Below are 17,240 nucleotides of genomic sequence, written 5' to 3'. Positions count from 1 at the left end.
AAGATGGAAGAGAGAGAGATGAGAGGATTTGATTGGAAGTGAATAATGTGATTGATATATTTATTTTGTATATATATATATATATATAAGTTATATTATATTATTATTTACTATGTATATAATTATTTTAAACTATAACTACTAAATATAAATATGTAGTAATATTAGTTATGCTATGTAGTAATCCCTTATAAAATCGGGCCAAGCAATCTTGGTAAAACAGAGACGGAATAGTGTGGGCGTTTTCTTTATCTTATTGGTCACTTCCCTATAGAAGCACATTATTCAAATAAAGGGCAAACACAAATAAAAATGTAGAAAAAGAAAATGTACCAAAGCTATTATAAGAAAGGATAACATGATCACATTAAGTTGCCCAAATTCTGCTTACACAATGAATATAGGGACTAGTAAACAAATCTACGTGATATTCAAATGTGGCCTTCAAATCCATAAATGGCCACCAATTGAATATCTTTAAAAAGGATAAAATACAAAAGTTGTAAAAATTCCAACTCAAGATTCAATTGTATCTACTATAGGGCCTAAGCGGGTGCAAACCAGCCACCACAGCAATAGAGCCAAACTCCCCCATGAGGAGCTTTCAAATAAGAAGTTGAAAAACCTCTATTTTTCCTTTTTGCTTTTTATATTTTGTGAAGGTAAAAATAGTAATTAAAATTGAGACCCTTCAAAAGTTTGGCCAAATTGCCAGTTAGCTGGTGCAGCATTGTTGCTAATGAGAGTCCTTCCATCACTTGTAGTGACTTTAAATGAAAGAGTCTGGCCATTGAGATTGGAATTGCTTTGCCAGTTTTGGCCCCAATTTCTTGACATTGTTTGCCATCCAGTATTGGACCCTTTAATTGAAACTGTTTGAACATCACCAGCACCCCCAACATTTGTTACCAAAACCAAGTTGAAAAAAGAGTGTCCATTTATTGTAAACCTTATTCCTCCCTTTCTCATGCAGGGTACCCTGTAAATGACAAAAACAGAATTCCCACATCAGTAAACAAGTTATTTTCCTAATATAACATCCACTTGTTGGCTAAACTTTATCATTCAACTGAACTCGTTACTTTCGGCTCGAACTATAGAAATTTGAAATGTACACATAATAAGGTCATTCTTATTTGAACCTACTGACTCTAGATTCTCAAGGGTCCTCCTTATACTTTCAATATTATTTTCCTATTAGAACATTCATCTCTTGGCTAAACTTAAATCTTTTTTGGATTAACAGCATAGGTGGATTTAGGACATGTTCTGTAGGGTCAACTGCTTATTTTGAACATACTGACTCTAGATTATGAATTCATTTATGAAATTAAGAGAAAAGCTTACCTTCGGAAAGATATAGGGACAATTCCAGCTTTGTATTTGGCAATTTGCAAGTAAGCAGGCTGTGCTAAATCAAAGTGCTGGAGAGGAGGGTTGCACCAACCACCATTGTTGTTGGGCAATGATGGGTTTGGAGGGCAAAAGTTTGTTGCTGTGACTGTAATAGTCCCCTTGGTACACCCTTGAGCTTCATTGCTGCACGTGAGCTCATAACAAGCCCCACAAGTTAAACCATTGTTGAATAGTGCTGTACTTAGTGCTGCTGTGTTAGTACCATACCCTTGGCTGTACAAATTTCCATATCCACAAGCACCCCCTGCATTTTGCCAAACATAGCATTCTTTTAGTTACAAAATTACTAATGAGTTTAACATCTGTACACGGATAGTAGATTTTTTTTTTTTTTTTTACACTATTAGGTCACCTAAAAATGTACAAGTATTAATTGTCCATAAAAAGTAAGAGAGTAATCTAGAAACAGGTTACCGGCTAAAACTAGCTGAAGTACACTTTTAGTGTAAAACTTGTTAACTTGATTTTAGTTGAAACTACATGGAAAGGAAGAAAGTAAAAGTGTGTGAATGTATAAGTACTTATATTATTATACTTATGTCACTGTTGTATTAGTACTCCCGGTTAAGGTATAAACTTGAATATCGAAAATAAGGCGGGTTACCGGCTAAAACAAGTATTTATACACGAGTAATATAAAAATACTTTACACTATCAATGTATATAAGTAAATCTGTTACTAATTAATGCTATGATGATTATATCTCTCTATATATAGGTAACTTGACTTTAATGTGAAACTATAAAGGGAAAAAAAAAGAAGTAAAAGTAGAGTATTATGGACATACCCATTGTGCCCGATGCATCACCCCCTCCATAGAAAGTGGCATGAGCATTTTGCCAGCCTCCATAATCAGCAAAAGTACCATGGAAGCAAAAGCTAATTAAAAAGAAGAAGAGAAGTGAGAATGCTGGAACACCCATTGATAGATAATTAAGTGTATAGCTAAGCAGAGGATAAGAGAGTGGGAATTGAAGAGGCTTGATATGAGCTAAGGGTTATGGACAAACCTCTATTTATACAGAAAAGTAGTAGCTGAAATTTAGGCATAAGATATGGTAATAATTAGTAGGCAAATGTAAACATATGGTAGAAAGTGACAAGAGTGCTCACGTCTTGAAAGTGGAGTCGAAAACTATTAGAACCATTTGTTTTTAGAGTCATAAAATAAACAACTACCTAAACGCACATGCAGTTGTTCCACTTGAAATTTGATTGACCCTACTTAGCACATGCACTTCTCAACCCTCTTTTTTTCGTTTTCCCATCATTTACTTTTTTTCCCATGGGTTGTTAAATATAAAATTTCCTACTTGTGTCCAAATAAATTTGTTTTTATTTCTCATTCCCTAAATTGCGCCAGTCAGACGTAGGTGACAACGTAGAAAGTTGGAAGTTTGCTTCAACAACCTTCTTAATTATAACTAACTATTCTACTGTACAGAACTAGTTGACTATGCACTTATAAGATGTCAAACATACTTGAACAATCAAGTCGCTTATAATATGATTACTAGATGATGAAAGCACGGGCTCAACACAAAAAATAGTATCACACTTTTTTTTTTAAGTCTGTCTAAAAAAGAATGATATATTTTTATGTTTGGAAATCATTTAACTTGAAATTTTCCCTTTTACCTTTAATGAAATGATTTAAATCTACACAAATATCTATGACTTGTTTTAGATCACAAGTTTCAAAGATTTTTCCTTTCTTTTTTAAACTTCGTGCTTAGTCAAACTATATCACATAAATTAGGACAAAGAGAGTATCTTTTAGTAATATAATTATGGAATTTTTATTATAGAAAGTATTATAATTCAATTAATTGAAAATATCAATAAATTATTTTACTTAGTCCGCTTCTCCCATATATGACTTTCCTGGTTTGGTTCTTCAATTGAAAGATTTGAAATACACCTTCTTCTACCGAGTTTCAAGCTATCATCTCTTTCTACTCAACAACATTAAAAAGCGCTTTCATGTGTTAACATCTGTTATAGTCTTAAATTTTTAAGTATATGTGTATACGTTTCTTGACCGTTTATATTTCGTCTTCTTGACGTTATTCTTTATTATTTGTGTGAGATGTATGTGTCAAAAATTAGTACATTTTTATCTTACCCAAAGGTATAAGTTTTAAATCTTTTGGTTTTATGACTTCTTTAGTGATTTTTGTGTTCAATTTAAATCGTTATTTTTTCCTGAATTTCTTTTTTTTTTTAAATTTTCTCTAAGCGTACCTTTACCATTTTCTGAACTTATTATTATTATTTAAATGTCCTTTTTTTTTTTTTTTTTGCAATTGTTTCCTACTTCTTCGAGTGGACCCCATCTTAATTTTAAAAAAAAAAAACCTATTAACTATTATAGAAGAGTGGGTTGACGACCAAACCCACTCTTCTATACTAGTAGAAATATAAAATTTCTCATTTTCTATGAAAGCTTTAAGTAATAACCTAATTAAGTAGTAACTAACCTGTTATAACAGTTTGAACTACGTTAATAATATATATAAACAAAATTACATTATCACTCCGAATAACTTTGACCTTTCACACATGTTCACCTAAAATCAACTCTAGAGTAATACTATGGTTAATCAGTATATATAATCTGATAAAATAGTGAGTAAATTATTTTAAAATAGTATAATTATTTCTTATACTATCAATATATACTGCTTCTTTATAGTGCTAGCAAATGATGGAAACTCGTCTCTCTACACTAGAAGAAATGTAAGGGTACGTAGTTGTGCCTCCATTTGGTCAAACATTGTTTAAAGAAGTAATTTATCACAGGTGAAGAAACAACTTTAAGGGAATGGGAGAAAATCAACGTGCAGAACGATGAAATTTTTCTAAATATTGGAGCCACGGTGGTACTTGCTTTTATGTTGCATGTGTCCACTTGGGCCATGCATTAAGAGAGCTTTGAGATCCGCTTTCTCTATTTTTTCTCCTCATACTAGAACATCTTTTTTCCTTTCACCTTGAAGAACACCATTTATATCTTATCATCATCATCATTTATACTCCCCCGTTCACTTTTACTTGTCCACTATTCCCTTTATAAATTTTCATTTTTACTTGTAAATTTCACATAATTTTTTTTTATAAGATATTATAATTATTAAACCGTCCGAGTTAAGTAAATTCACCATGACTTCAATATACTACTATATTGTTTTATGCATTGGATTGTGGACATGGTGTCATGGTGTATGCCGTACGTACATGTTGCACTATGCCAAAAATTAAAGGTTTGATTCTTCTTAAAGCAGATCATAAATTTTCACTTCTTCCGTCCCGTTTTATAGTACCTAACGTATCATTTTATATTTCGTTTTAACAAAATTATAATTACACCTTTCAATATATATAATTAGTTCAATTTCAATTTTTTTTTGTTTTTTGTTTTGTTTCTCTTAATGTTATGTTTTTATAACGATAGAAATCTCATGTCATAGTTAAATCAGAAATTTTCAAAAATCTTCTTTATCAAATTTTGTGCGCTCTCTCTCTCTCTCTATATATATATATATAATAAAATGAATGGAGTATTTGTTATAAGATCATTTACAAGCTCTTTTGTATGGATATATAAGATCAATTCAAATGGATAAGGAAATTTTTAGACAGAAGTAAGATCTTTTTAGCCCTTTCTAATAGCCCTTCATTTTTTATTTTTTTTTTAGATTGATGAGGCCGTAGAGACGGTTGCAGATTTCATTTATCTTGTTCAAAACAATATTTAATGACATTGCTAAATCAATTTCTAAATAACAAGTAAAGCGCAAATATTAGATATTGATATAAAAGAAGACACCATTTATAACAAAATGGTCCACTGGTTTGGTTTTTTGGTGAAGCATCCCATTTTCCTTTAAGGATCATGAGGGTTTGTACCCTGTTGATTTAGTGTGTTAAAAATTTTTTAGCCTCTATTTCTTTCTTATAATATTAGCGGAAATGCATAAATTAAAGGCACAAAATTTCAACGTGATGAATTAAAAAATTCGAGCTATCCTTCTCTTCTTCGAAACAACCTTATTAATCCCTTAACTTTAAACTTTAAAGTGATTGATTCTTGAGTTTTATTTTCCTCTTTTTACCTACCTAAAACAAATTAAATTAGGTACAAAGATGGTAAAAAGAGCAATATTATTTTGCAGTAGATATGAGGCATCAGAATAGACTAAACAGATGCCATGGACATCAAGAAGCAGCTGTCGGATATTCATTTTTAATTCTAATATTAGGTCTAAATGAGAAAAAACGCCAACAAACAAACTATTGCAAGTCAATTTAGACTTCATAGGTAACCGTCCTAGATATTTTTATTTATTTTAAAAAGCTACACGTGGTTAGTCCACAAATCATGCAATTTTGTTAGCTTAATAAGACAAAATCAACGAAGTAATTAGCTTACGTGCTAGAATGATATTGTAATCATTATTTTTATTCTTATTATTTATATCAATCATTAGTACTTTATGCAAACTGATTTAGATATAATCTGAGTACGTAAAGAGTTTTAGGGCCTACCATGTTAGGGTAACATGCAAGAAGCGGACATTACGGTCCTTTGTAACCGTACGTCGTTATCATACCTTCGGATGAAGGAAAATAATACATTATATTAAGCATGATTTTTGTAAATCCAAATGTGAATGGACTTTTGGATGTTTAAATAAATAATAAAACAATAATTTACTGAAGATGCCTTGGTTGGCTTGAATTTTTTTATAGAATTCTTTGAAAAGAAAAATGAGACGACGTTGGGAACGTCCACATTGTACAATATTTTTTTTCTTGCCGCATCTTCAATTTTTATCGTTTTCACGTTGAGAATATATGAAGTTCCATTTTGGAATTTACAACTTCCATATAATTCCAAAAATATTTTCTTTAACTCAATTTAGTTGGAAACGCATGATCTTGATTTTTGAGAGCACCCAAGTATCTCAAGATTTCATGAATCATGGGTCTATTATCATATTTAATGTTGTGTTTGGCTACGATATGTCTAAGTCAAAATTTATGATTAAAAATATAAGCCACACCAAATCAGTTTTTTTTCCCTTAGAGATGTGATACAGATATATCGGAATTGAATGCATCAAGAATGTGCGACCTTAATCGAAGATTTTAAAGTCTCAACATTGCAAGAAATAGTTATTAAGCAATCAAGAAAAGAAAAGAAAGACTAAAGCTAACTTTTGTCATGCAGCAAAATACTCGATTTTCATTCCACTCCTTGTTATACACTATTCCTTAAATACATTTAATTTTATGTAATGTATAAAAGCTTTTTGAAAATCAAATACAAACAAAATTTGTATGACATGCGGGACGAACAATTGGACGAGCAACTAACATCGTCTTTTCTTCTCTCTGAATTTTTCTTTAAAGTTCCTATATGGCCAATTGACCATCATTTTCCTTCTTACTGATCACATCAGAGGCGCATACTTATTTTGAATTCATTAACTTGAGATCATGAATTCAATTATGGTTACATGAAATAAAAGTAGTGATCCTACCTAGCTTGTATGGAGAAGACTATTCAAAGAGCCAGTGGGAAAACCAAATTATTAAAGCTTAGCTTGGAATAATGAAAGCCACAAAAAGAGCATGTGTAATTTTATCCAAATGTTATTAGGTTAGGAGCCAATAGCAGTGAGGATTGTCCCTTTGATTCTACTTGTGAGCCGGTCGGGTAGATATTTTAAGAAATTCATTTAGTATATATATATATATAAATTATTAACTTAAAATAATAATTAAAATTTTGAACCCACAAACTTTAAATATTGAATCCGTCTTTGGCACGCATGTTGCATTGTGTGATTTAGACCATTGGCTTCCTATATGTATCTTCCTCTCTCCCAATTAACACATTGTGTGATTAAGACACCTCCCCTTCCTGGAAATGGACCCTAACAATGTACCTTTCTGCAAGAGGGCCTGCCTCCTAATATACAAGAAGTTTGTCCTATAGGGATTCAAGAGAGAAGACACAATTTTACAGATAGTGGATTCTATTTAATGACATGGTCACTTAGAGCATCCACAAAAGAACCCCACACGATTTTCCAAGAAGATGAACATATCAAAAGTGGCTTTTCCCTACGTTTGCCATGTGCAATTCTGTGGTCTGATTTCTGCTTAGGGTATATTTGGTCCTCTTATGGTCCCACTGAGGTAGCCCACAATTAGTTACTAGTGTATTTTCTTAGTCCTTTTTATGGGTTGATGAGACGGAAATGATGAATGCGAACCTTATGTTTGTACGTAATATATATGGAGTGAATCGTGTGGTGCCTTTCTGAGTTAAATGATAAATGAGACTATGGATGTTACATACAATGATATAACAAATCGTTTTCGGTTTATACTGGTCTATTGGATTTATCCACTTTCAAGGCAGACAATTCATTAGTGTAGAAAATAGTGATGGATGAAAAGCGCAGCTTTAAAGATAATTTCTTCTTCGTGAGTTTCTATTTTAGGTGTAGCTCCTAATCATAACCAATTACGTATTCCGCTTTTTATTAATTTAGAAATCAGCTGGTATCGGATAATTATTAATTTATACATAAAAATGCTTTACAAAGATTTAGTTGTTGTAGTAAAATTTAATTACCAATAATAATATAATACGAGATATATCAAGACATTGTTAAAATTTGAGCTCTAAAATAAAATAAATATATGATGAAGCCTAATGGCCAGGTTTTAAAAACCAAAAGTAAAAAAGATGTATAAGTTTAATTATAAAATGCTGTTACTTAAATATTTTGATTGCTGAAAGTTATGTCACTATTTATACTACTGAGGGTCATTTCTGACATTTTAAAAATATATGAATAATTCAACTCCTTTCTAACCATTGATTTAAGATCAAAGGGGTTTATTATCCCATTCAAAAGACGAAGAGCATATTATTTCTCAAACTTAATATGTTAAGGGGGTAAAGTGGGGCTTTACTCTATATATAAAAAAAGATATATTTCTCGTTCCTACTATTTGAATTCGAGACGTTATTGAAAGTAAAGAAATCTTATCCTCCACCACATTTTTTATGATAATATTACACTTTCATTTCTGCAGCTCAGACATCGTTCCTAGTACAATCATGTTATAATGTTTTCTTTTATTTTTTTCCTTTGATTTCTAGGAAATAGCGAAGGCTTAGGTTTGTGGAAAAGAATTTGATTGGTCGTTCCGTGATAGATACATGTCACGCATCCATGCCCTATAATGACCAGGGGAAGGAGAAAAAGAAAATACCAAACGAGAAACAAGAACATGAAAAGGTGGAAGTAAAATTGTTTTTTTCCACCTATCACATTTGAAGTGTAGCCCTTTTTTTTTTTCCTTTCTCTTATCCCAAGCCTTCCTTTTTACAATCCGCAACGCACACAACACCCCCCCCCCCCCCACACACACACACAGAGACTACCAAAAAGACCTCCAAAATCCAAAAAGAAAGAAAAAATGGGTTTCAGTAAGAGCCTCCATTAATTATATATTTTAACAATTTTTAGACATGTCTAACCAAGGGCAAAAGCACTATCAGTGGATAAAGTAGAAGGAAAGAATTAATCCGAAGAAATAAAAAGGAAAGAAAAGATGGATACATTAAGTGTTAACGTCTGATATAATATTTTTCTATATTTCCTTTATAAAAAAGCAGGGCAACTTTCTGAATTTTTTTATGGACGTGATAAACGTTATGGAGGAGGTTTGATACCAAAAATGAGACTGAGTATCAGGTCGTTATCTGTAAAACCTAAGGAACTAGTAATGAAAGAATGGTTCACTATAGCAATATAATGAAGCTGTAAATTAAATGAATTCAGAGAGGTATTATTTCCACATTAATGAATGAATCCGAAATGTGCTTACAAGCCGGTCAACACCCTCTCTTATTTTTTTACAATACATACAAGGCCAAAGTGAAACTATTGGAAATAGAGGAATTATGTCATCCCTTTGCTTTTTGCCACAAAAATGTCCTTATTGTTAGCCAAGTAGATTAGATATGCTCTTGAAAAATTGGAAATAGAGTAATTATGTCCTTTTCTTTTTTTTTGCTTTTTGGGACAACAATGTCTTTTTAGTTAACGAACTTGAGCAGACATGCCCCTGAACTATTAGAAATGGAGATATTACAACTTTTGCTTTTCGACACAAAGCTTGCTCTAACCTTTAGTCAAGTGAAGGAGATATATATTCCTCTCCACTATCGGACTCCACATCAGATGTAAATTAACAGTAAATAATACTCCATTTCTTTTGTTTTATTGGAAATCCAGGTTAGGAAAAAAAAGTCCCAGCAACGGAAATAATCTTTGCTTCACTTGGCAAATAGTAGGTCATTTTTGTTCCAACAAGTACAGGGAAGTTATAATTGCTTTATTTTAAATAGTTCAGGATCATATCTGCTCCACTTGACTATTTTTATGTTGAAAAAGGAATAAAAAGTATAAGAGAGTTCTTGTCGTCAAGGACAAAATTAGGAATCGTTGCTTGAAGAAAAGAACATTTAGCGAAATCCTATTCTCAAATGGAGCATCAGTCAGGCCATCACCAATTCAGCATATATATAAATCTCCTATTGGGTTAACAAGGAACAAACAAACTTTTACTAAAATGACTAATATGCCCCTCTTATTTATTTACAATACATTTGGATTTGATATATTACATTATCCGACGTTCTCAGAATTCTTCCAAGCTTTTCTCAAATGAGTGTGTCCCTAATATGTTATAGCCGAACGGAGACGTTGACAAAAGCTAAAAAACGAAAAAAAGAATCATCCGGAAAAGCACAAAAATAGCAAATACAAAAGAGAAATTTCCCTATCTCCCACCTTATCGCCAAATCCTGAGTAATCTCTTCCATTCAACATTATCCAGATATGGCATCTTTGTCTCTTCAGTGTTCAAGGTCCTCTTGTACCACAAAATGTATTTGACTAACGAGGTCTAGTTGAGAAATCTTAGCCATCTGTTTCCTCCAATTTTAAAACTTAACTAAAACCATCTAGTCTAGTATTATACTTCATCAGAAAAAAAAAAAAAAAAAAAAAAAAAAAAAAAACTAGCCTAGTATTATATCCATTTAAGTCTTTCATCTATTGGATTCCCTCTGTCGAGGAATCTGTAGCTTCCTTGATTTCTACATATTACATTAAAGAAAAATGTGGCCAGCCAGTTACGACAAAACTCAACATTCAGGCACTCAAACAAAAAAGTGTACCTAGCTGATAAACAATGGACCAAAGGAGCCTGCTTTTATGCATATCAAGTCCTGCCAATGAAATGAAATGAAAAACATGTTTTACTACTCAATGGCCAAGAGACACCGTAGGTGAGAAACAGGGAAGTTTACGATTAACACAATGAATTATAAGTACTGCTTATGGAGCCATACATTAGTTACCCAACATAGAGTGGAGTACTTCACACACTAAAGATGCAACAACACAAAGTTAATGACACTGAAGACCTCACATAAGAAGCTATAGCCATCGAGCAGTGGTGACGACAGACAACTTTCCTCTGAGCATTACATGAATAAACCACAAGGTTTGGTTCAGATTAAGAAAGGAAAATGAATAGAAACAGAATACCTCATGACCTGTTAAACCTAGACTCGAGTCAAATGGGACAAATAACTAATCAATTTTTTTTTAAGAATAATGAAGTTCCGGATGTTAAACACATGTCAGTCTATGGACAGTGTAATAAATAGGGTTCAGAGGGTGATGCAGGAATTGGCAACTAACTTAGAATGTACTGCTGCTTTCACTGGCAGAAATGGAGGGGGCTTCAGTCTTTACAAGATGAGAACCCCTACTATTGATATCAAGACCCTGAAAACGACCGAGGGGATCTTGTTGCATTGCATCTGCCAGAGCCTGTGCATGACCAGAAAGTAGAGGGTGACGTGGATTAGACATGCTGCCCTGGAGGGAGTGAAACTGTGGCATCTGTATGTTTTGTGATTCGCTTGGCCCTGGCTGCGGTTGATGAGGAAAGCATGCTGGTCGGTTATATGGAATTTGCTGCATTCCCGAATTGTATGCATCTGAGGAAGCTGATATCTGGCCTGTAGCTATTTTAAGTCTTTCAACTTCCTGTTTCAGTGCTTCATTCAGAGCTGTAAATTTGGAACAGCATGAGAAAGATTTGCACAGCATCAGTAATTGCTCTATCGAAGATGAAACTGATGTTGTCTCAGCGTAGAGGGATAAGGTAAGTCGTGTTGTTGATTAAAAAGTAATATATTCTGTTTTGTTTATGCAGTCTGTCCTCGTCCAGGAGGTACAAGTAACTGAATTTCGAGATGGAAGTGACTATTTTATCAAAGACAATATTGCAAAAGCACAGCGGAAAGCAGTAGATGGGGAACATACCATCACGTAATTGAGCTTGTTGTTCCATAGCTTGCAACCGGATCTTAAGCTCTGTATTCTCATTAGTAAGCCCGGTAGTATCCCTCTGCAAAAGGAAACAACAATGACAATGATATTTAGAAGATTTCAAGGAGAAATACATGAAATTATTTTAGAGGTATGATGAGATATACAGGAAATGGACTGATGAACACATCAAAACTTTTTTGAAACTTCGACATCTGTATTTTGTTTTCCTTTGTATACCCATTTTGGACTCCCCTGTGAGAGACGAATTCCTCCAGGGCACATAACTTGCAAAAATCACTGCGGTATTCATGTCGTACATGGAAGACTTATTTCAGAGGAAAAACTTAATCTTTTGGGAAGATATCTTAGCTGCGAAAAGGTTTTTGTTGTTCTGTTTCCAAATGATGGAAGTTATTTTTAATTTTTTCCAGACATGGTAGACTGTCAGATAAAGGAATTAGGTTTTAGAATTCCAACATCAAAGATTCTATTCACTTAAACAGACATGAGCTCATTCAAAATAATATTCATGTCAATTACCTTTCTCTCTCAATTTTTTTTTTTTTTTAATTATTCTTGTATAGTTTACAGACCAAAAATAACCAAATTTGATGGTATAAGTTGTATGTTTTTGCACGTATCTAGAGATTTAAAACTCAGAATGTAAGTTCTCAAAAAGGCAAGAAGTACCTGGAAAAGGGTCAGTTGTGCAGAAAGAGTGGTCGCTTCTGTTTGAAGGGTCTGAACTTTTCTCTCAAGTTCAGATATATAACGGGCCTTCCTCTCTTTAGAACGAGCAGCAGACTGTCGATTCGCCAAAATCCTGTGCAACATTCTCAAAAATCAGACAAATAGAAAATCTGAAATTAAGAAATTTTGCTCTGTTTCTTCCTACAAAGTGATGCTATGCATTTCATCTAAATAGAAAAAAAGTTCCTGTAAGTTGATCATAAACTGATATGTATATGTATCTATATGCAGCACTTTGACTAATTTTGTCTTTGGATGCAGTGAGACTCTTATTTGCACATACTCGTTACAGAGCGTTGGAGACTCTTTTTGTCCTATAGGAGCATGAATTCCTCTTTGGAGTATCCGTGCTTCTTAGACAAGATGCAGGTTAGTAACCGTAATTGTACTTGCAATAAGAACTCTGAATTCCCATAGCTTGGTGTCAGATAGTTTTCCAGCGTATCTTTCATCAGTAGATAGAATATACCAGTTCCACATATCCTAAACTATGTTAAGTAAAGATGTTCACTTTACATCTATCTATTTTTATCAGTAAAACGAATAAATTTATGACATCATTTGTTATGCTTAATACCTATATAATGGTAGTAAATCCAAACAAAATTAGGCTCTTGAGAAATCAGAATCTGGCAATCGGCAAACTAATTAGGTGAAGAGCAATTAATATCCATGTTCCATTAAAGGCATTGAGTGGACTTAACAAGTGAAAGCTCATTCTAGGCAGCTATATCAAAATAATTAGATATCATAAAATCAAACTTTACAACAGACTAGAGATGGAGTCTTCTCAAAAAGACAGGTAGTTTGCTACTTCCTATTTCTATTTCTATCAGCTTCCCAAATCATAAATGCCATCAATTTATTCTGAAACCAGACATTGTGGTTTATTGATAAGTATTACTAGAACCATAATTTTGGCTCATCTATACATTACTTGAAGGCTCAAGCATTAAGCTCTTTGATAGATTTGCAGGGCTTTAAATCATGTGAAACTAGAGGAACAAGCTAGATTTTGGAGCAGAATGAAAAGGGTAGTGATTGCCAAACATTTTTGAGAGGCAATCAAAATGTCATGGAAAAGTATCCCTGCTGATCAAGTGCTTTGCCTAAATTAAGTCAACAAGTCCAGTTGGACTTCTCTGCTCCAAGTTGGCCATCTTAGAAGAAAGAAGTGAATGTTACTGGACATTGTATTACTTCATTTAAACAAGCAGACTTTGTTTTACTACTCATCATACTGTAAACAAAACAAGTTCTACTTTAACCAAAAGTTACTAGCGAAATAGTAGGCTCTATTGAATTTTGCAACTAAGAAGAAAAGTTCATCAAATAGTCGCAACACCGTTTTAAAAAAAATGTCAATTCTAAATGAACAGTGATCGCTTAGGAACTAGTGATCACGGTTGACAGTTCAGGTTAGACTTTCGTGGTGTTGAGAAAACTCAATAATCAGGATTTCATGAAAGCAACTTGGGGGTGGGTTGTATAACTGGTATAATTTTGAAATCATAGATGTTTAAGGTTTCTTACAGAGGTTAACTTAGATGAGACATGGTTTAATTTAGACTAATACAATTGGATGTATAGCACATCTTCTTGCAGCCAACATACAGTTCGAAACAAGAAACAAGCATTTTCAGGAATGTGCTGGATTAACCTTATCCAATCTAATTGTTAAAGCTCCCAAACGAAGCCTTGATAAAGAAAGATAAATCCAGGACACACAATGGTTCATGGTGAGAAACGAAGAACTACCAACTTCAGACCCCAAAATCTGGTATTCATCTCGTTTACCTTGTGTCCTAACTGTTCTCCATGCAACATACAAATGCAATTCTCGTGGCTTGACTCATTGCAAAAAGTTTTGTGATCAACGTTCAAATATAAGAACTTCTTGGAACTTTAGATTAAAAGCTTTGGTTGACTCGTTTAGGTGCTTTACTGCCCTTCCTTTTACTGTTGGTATGCTTTAGCATTTGTATTGTACTTGCTTCAAAGAAATTTCTATCTACTGTCTCTCTCTCTCTATCTCTCTCTGTGCATATGAAGTTCCTAATTCATTTTGCTCTTCAGCAAAGCAGTCAAGAGTGCAAAACAACATGATTAGCTTCATAATTATTTCATCTGAAAAGAACTTAACTGACATGACCATGCCTCTACTGCGTTAACACAGAGAAAAAGTAGATCCATATAAAGAAAGCAAGTAATTTTCAGGAGAGACAAATTAGGCGTTTGGCCACGAAAATCAAATATTTTTCACTATATTTGATATTTTGGAGTTGGAGTTGAAGATAGAGTTGTGTTTGGTTATAGTTTTTGCAAAGAATAATTGGTTGTTTGAATGTATTGAAAGTGGAAAAAAGTGAAAACAAGTTTTTTGGTGTTTTTTAAATTCCAAATACAACTTCATGGCCAACCGTTAATTTCCAAATAAAGTGAAAACATTTTCCGGAAAAAAGTGAAAAATTTTCATGGCCAAACGGGCCCTAAGTTACCCCAAAAGAACAGAATTGTGGCGAATTAAAGGCACAACACATCTTGTAGGGAAATAGTCGAAATTTGACTTGATCAAGTTATAGATTCAAGAGGAATGAAGATCTGTTTCAAGATCTTCTAGTAATTCTAGATTTCGAAATCCTTAAACAAGCGTTATCAGTTATCACTAAATCCATCCGCATTCAAACAATTCAGACTAATCTACATCACAATTCAACATGAGAAATGCAAAGAATCAAATGCAGCTTGACTTCAACTTTAAAAGCTACTCCCTCCGTCCCAATTTAAGTGTCTTCGTTTAACTGGACACAAAGTTTAAGGAATAAAAGATATTTATGAATCTTGTGATCCTAAATTAAAGATGTGAGTGTAATATACTATAATGTCTTTTGAATCTTGTGATTTTAAACTTGTCACTTAGCATGTTTGAATTGTCAACTTACTAAATATAGAAAAAGACACTCTTCTTGGCTCAAATCAAAAAGGAAAGTAAGACACTTAGCTAGCATTTGGCCATATATTTTGGATCAAATTTTGAAAACTTATCTTCAAATATCTATTTGGCCATGATATTTGATCAGATTTTGAAAAGTTTATCATTAAAATGTTTTCAAGTTTCAAATCCTAACTCAGACGAGTTTCCAGGAGAAATTTCACTTCTCCACTCACAAAACTTCAAATTTTTTCCAAGTAAATGCATATCCCAGCCTCAAATTTAAAAAATCACAACTTCAAAAACTCATATTTTCAAGTTTCAACTACGAAATCTGTGACCAAACTGAAGCTTAAATTGGGATGGAGGGAGTACTACCTTTTGGCACATTCGGGATCTTGTGGTTTTAAACTTGCCACACCTAGTATATTTGAATTGTCAAATTACTAAATATAAAAATAGCCACTCTTTTGAGGACAGATCAAAGAGAAAAGTAAAACAGTAGGTACCTTTTGGCACGTTTAGGATCAATAGTCCAAAGCTCAGCCAACTTATCAGGAGCCATAGCTTTCTTAGCTTCAATACTCTCACTGATTGAGCTACTATCCACAGAACTACTATGCCTATGACGTGTCTTCATCATCATCATACTCTTCTCTCCATCACTACTGTGCTTGTCCAGATCACCGCTTGGGTTATGATTAGATCCACTACCAAGCTTCTCCATATCCATATAAGTAGAAAACAAGTCATCTTCTGATCCCATTTCTTCGAAACTAGTTCCACCTGGCACATCGAATGGGTCGGATACAAGATCAAGATCATCCGGTAAACGGAAGTTAACTTCTGAGTGAGCTCGCCTGTGGTGAGATGGACGGAATGCAGTTGAAAATGGGGACTTAACGGAATTTGGATTTGATGGATCTTGCATTTTTGTTGATCAAGAAAAGGTTAGAGAATGAAGGAATGTAGTTTGAAGAAGAAGAAGAAGAAGATGGATACAGTTTAGAGTTTAAGTAGTTGTTGTTTATTAGTGGAGTTGACTGACTGTTTGAAGCGGTTGTTTTGACTGGAAAGCTTTTACTGCTCCCTCGGTTCCAATTTATGTAAAGGCGGTTGAACTGGTTACAAAGTTTTATGAAAGAGAGGATTTTTTTTTAATTTCGTGTTCTAAAATTTGTGTGGCATCATGTCATTAAAGGTAAGATGCATATTTTAAAATTAAATAATTATTAAATATAACTTTTTTTGAGGCCATTAAAAATAAAAAAAATGTTACATAAATTGGAACAGAGAAAGTACTTTCATTTGCGAAGTCGTGGACTTTTGTGGGGTCTAATGGAGAGCGTAATGATTTCACCGGATTGGGTCTGCGTGGGCTTGGTCCTATTTGGGTCCCCACTAAAGGGCTGTAATTAAGGATAATATTCAATATTGAGTTTGTGATTCATGTTGATTTGGACGAGGAGCATTGGGCCCACATTTTTTTTTTTTTGGGATAAAATCACCTAAAATGGTGGGAATTTATTGCAGCAAATATTTACAGAAGAAAAGCAAAATATTTACAGAAGAATAGCAAAGAAAAGAAATTATCTAAAAAGCTGAAAACTAGCTATGATCACCACATTAACACTACTAGAACCTTCATCATACTAAAGCAAACCAGGACCTTGATTTGTATCCATCTTTCACACTCTCAAGT

General features: G+C 33.3%; 2 protein-coding genes across 2 annotated transcripts; both read right to left on the bottom strand.

The window, feature by feature from the left end:
* Positions 1 to 341: 341 nt before the first annotated feature.
* LOC132053265 (expansin-A8-like) lies at positions 342 to 2,418 on the bottom strand. Its single transcript, XM_059445220.1, has 3 exons — positions 2,205 to 2,418; positions 1,348 to 1,660; positions 342 to 979 (listed from the first exon to the last, which is right to left on the bottom strand). The coding sequence occupies exons 1-3, from the start codon at positions 2,338 to 2,340 to the stop codon at positions 676 to 678; spliced, it is 753 nt and encodes a 250-aa protein (XP_059301203.1). The 5' UTR covers positions 2,341 to 2,418; the 3' UTR covers positions 342 to 675.
* Positions 2,419 to 10,970: 8,552 nt separating this feature from the next.
* On the bottom strand, positions 10,971 to 16,716 carry LOC132053255 (transcription factor RF2b-like). Its single transcript, XM_059445209.1, has 4 exons — positions 16,048 to 16,716; positions 12,547 to 12,679; positions 11,848 to 11,932; positions 10,971 to 11,591 (listed from the first exon to the last, which is right to left on the bottom strand). Exons 1-4 carry the CDS (start codon positions 16,467 to 16,469, stop codon positions 11,218 to 11,220), a joined length of 1,014 nt encoding a protein of 337 aa, XP_059301192.1. The 5' UTR covers positions 16,470 to 16,716; the 3' UTR covers positions 10,971 to 11,217.
* Positions 16,717 to 17,240: the final 524 nt, after the last annotated feature.

This window comes from Lycium ferocissimum, chromosome 1, assembly GCF_029784015.1.
Source record: "Lycium ferocissimum isolate CSIRO_LF1 chromosome 1, AGI_CSIRO_Lferr_CH_V1, whole genome shotgun sequence".
Taxonomy (NCBI): domain Eukaryota; kingdom Viridiplantae; phylum Streptophyta; class Magnoliopsida; order Solanales; family Solanaceae; genus Lycium; species Lycium ferocissimum.
This window is presented reverse-complemented; position numbering and strand designations above follow the sequence as displayed.

Bases quoted from the DNA above. Each gene is read 5' to 3' on its own strand.
- LOC132053265 (XM_059445220.1), bottom strand. From the start codon at position 2,340: ATGGGTGTTCCAGCATTCTCACTTCTCTTCTTCTTTTTAATTAGCTTT. The intron at 1,661-2,204 runs GTATGTCCATAA...GGCAAAATGCAG, and splicing joins TGATGCATCGGGCACAATGG to GGGGTGCTTGTGGATATGGA. The intron at 980-1,347 runs GTAAGCTTTTCT...TGTCATTTACAG, and splicing joins GTCCCTATATCTTTCCGAAG to GGTACCCTGCATGAGAAAGG.
- LOC132053255 (XM_059445209.1), bottom strand. From the start codon at position 16,469: ATGCAAGATCCATCAAATCCAAATTCCGTTAAGTCCCCATTTTCAACT. The intron at 12,680-16,047 runs GTACCTACTGTT...AATGTTGCACAG, and splicing joins GATCCTAAACGTGCCAAAAG to GATTTTGGCGAATCGACAGT. The intron at 11,592-11,847 runs GTATGTTCCCCA...CCAAATTTACAG, and splicing joins ACAAGCTCAATTACGTGATG to CTCTGAATGAAGCACTGAAA.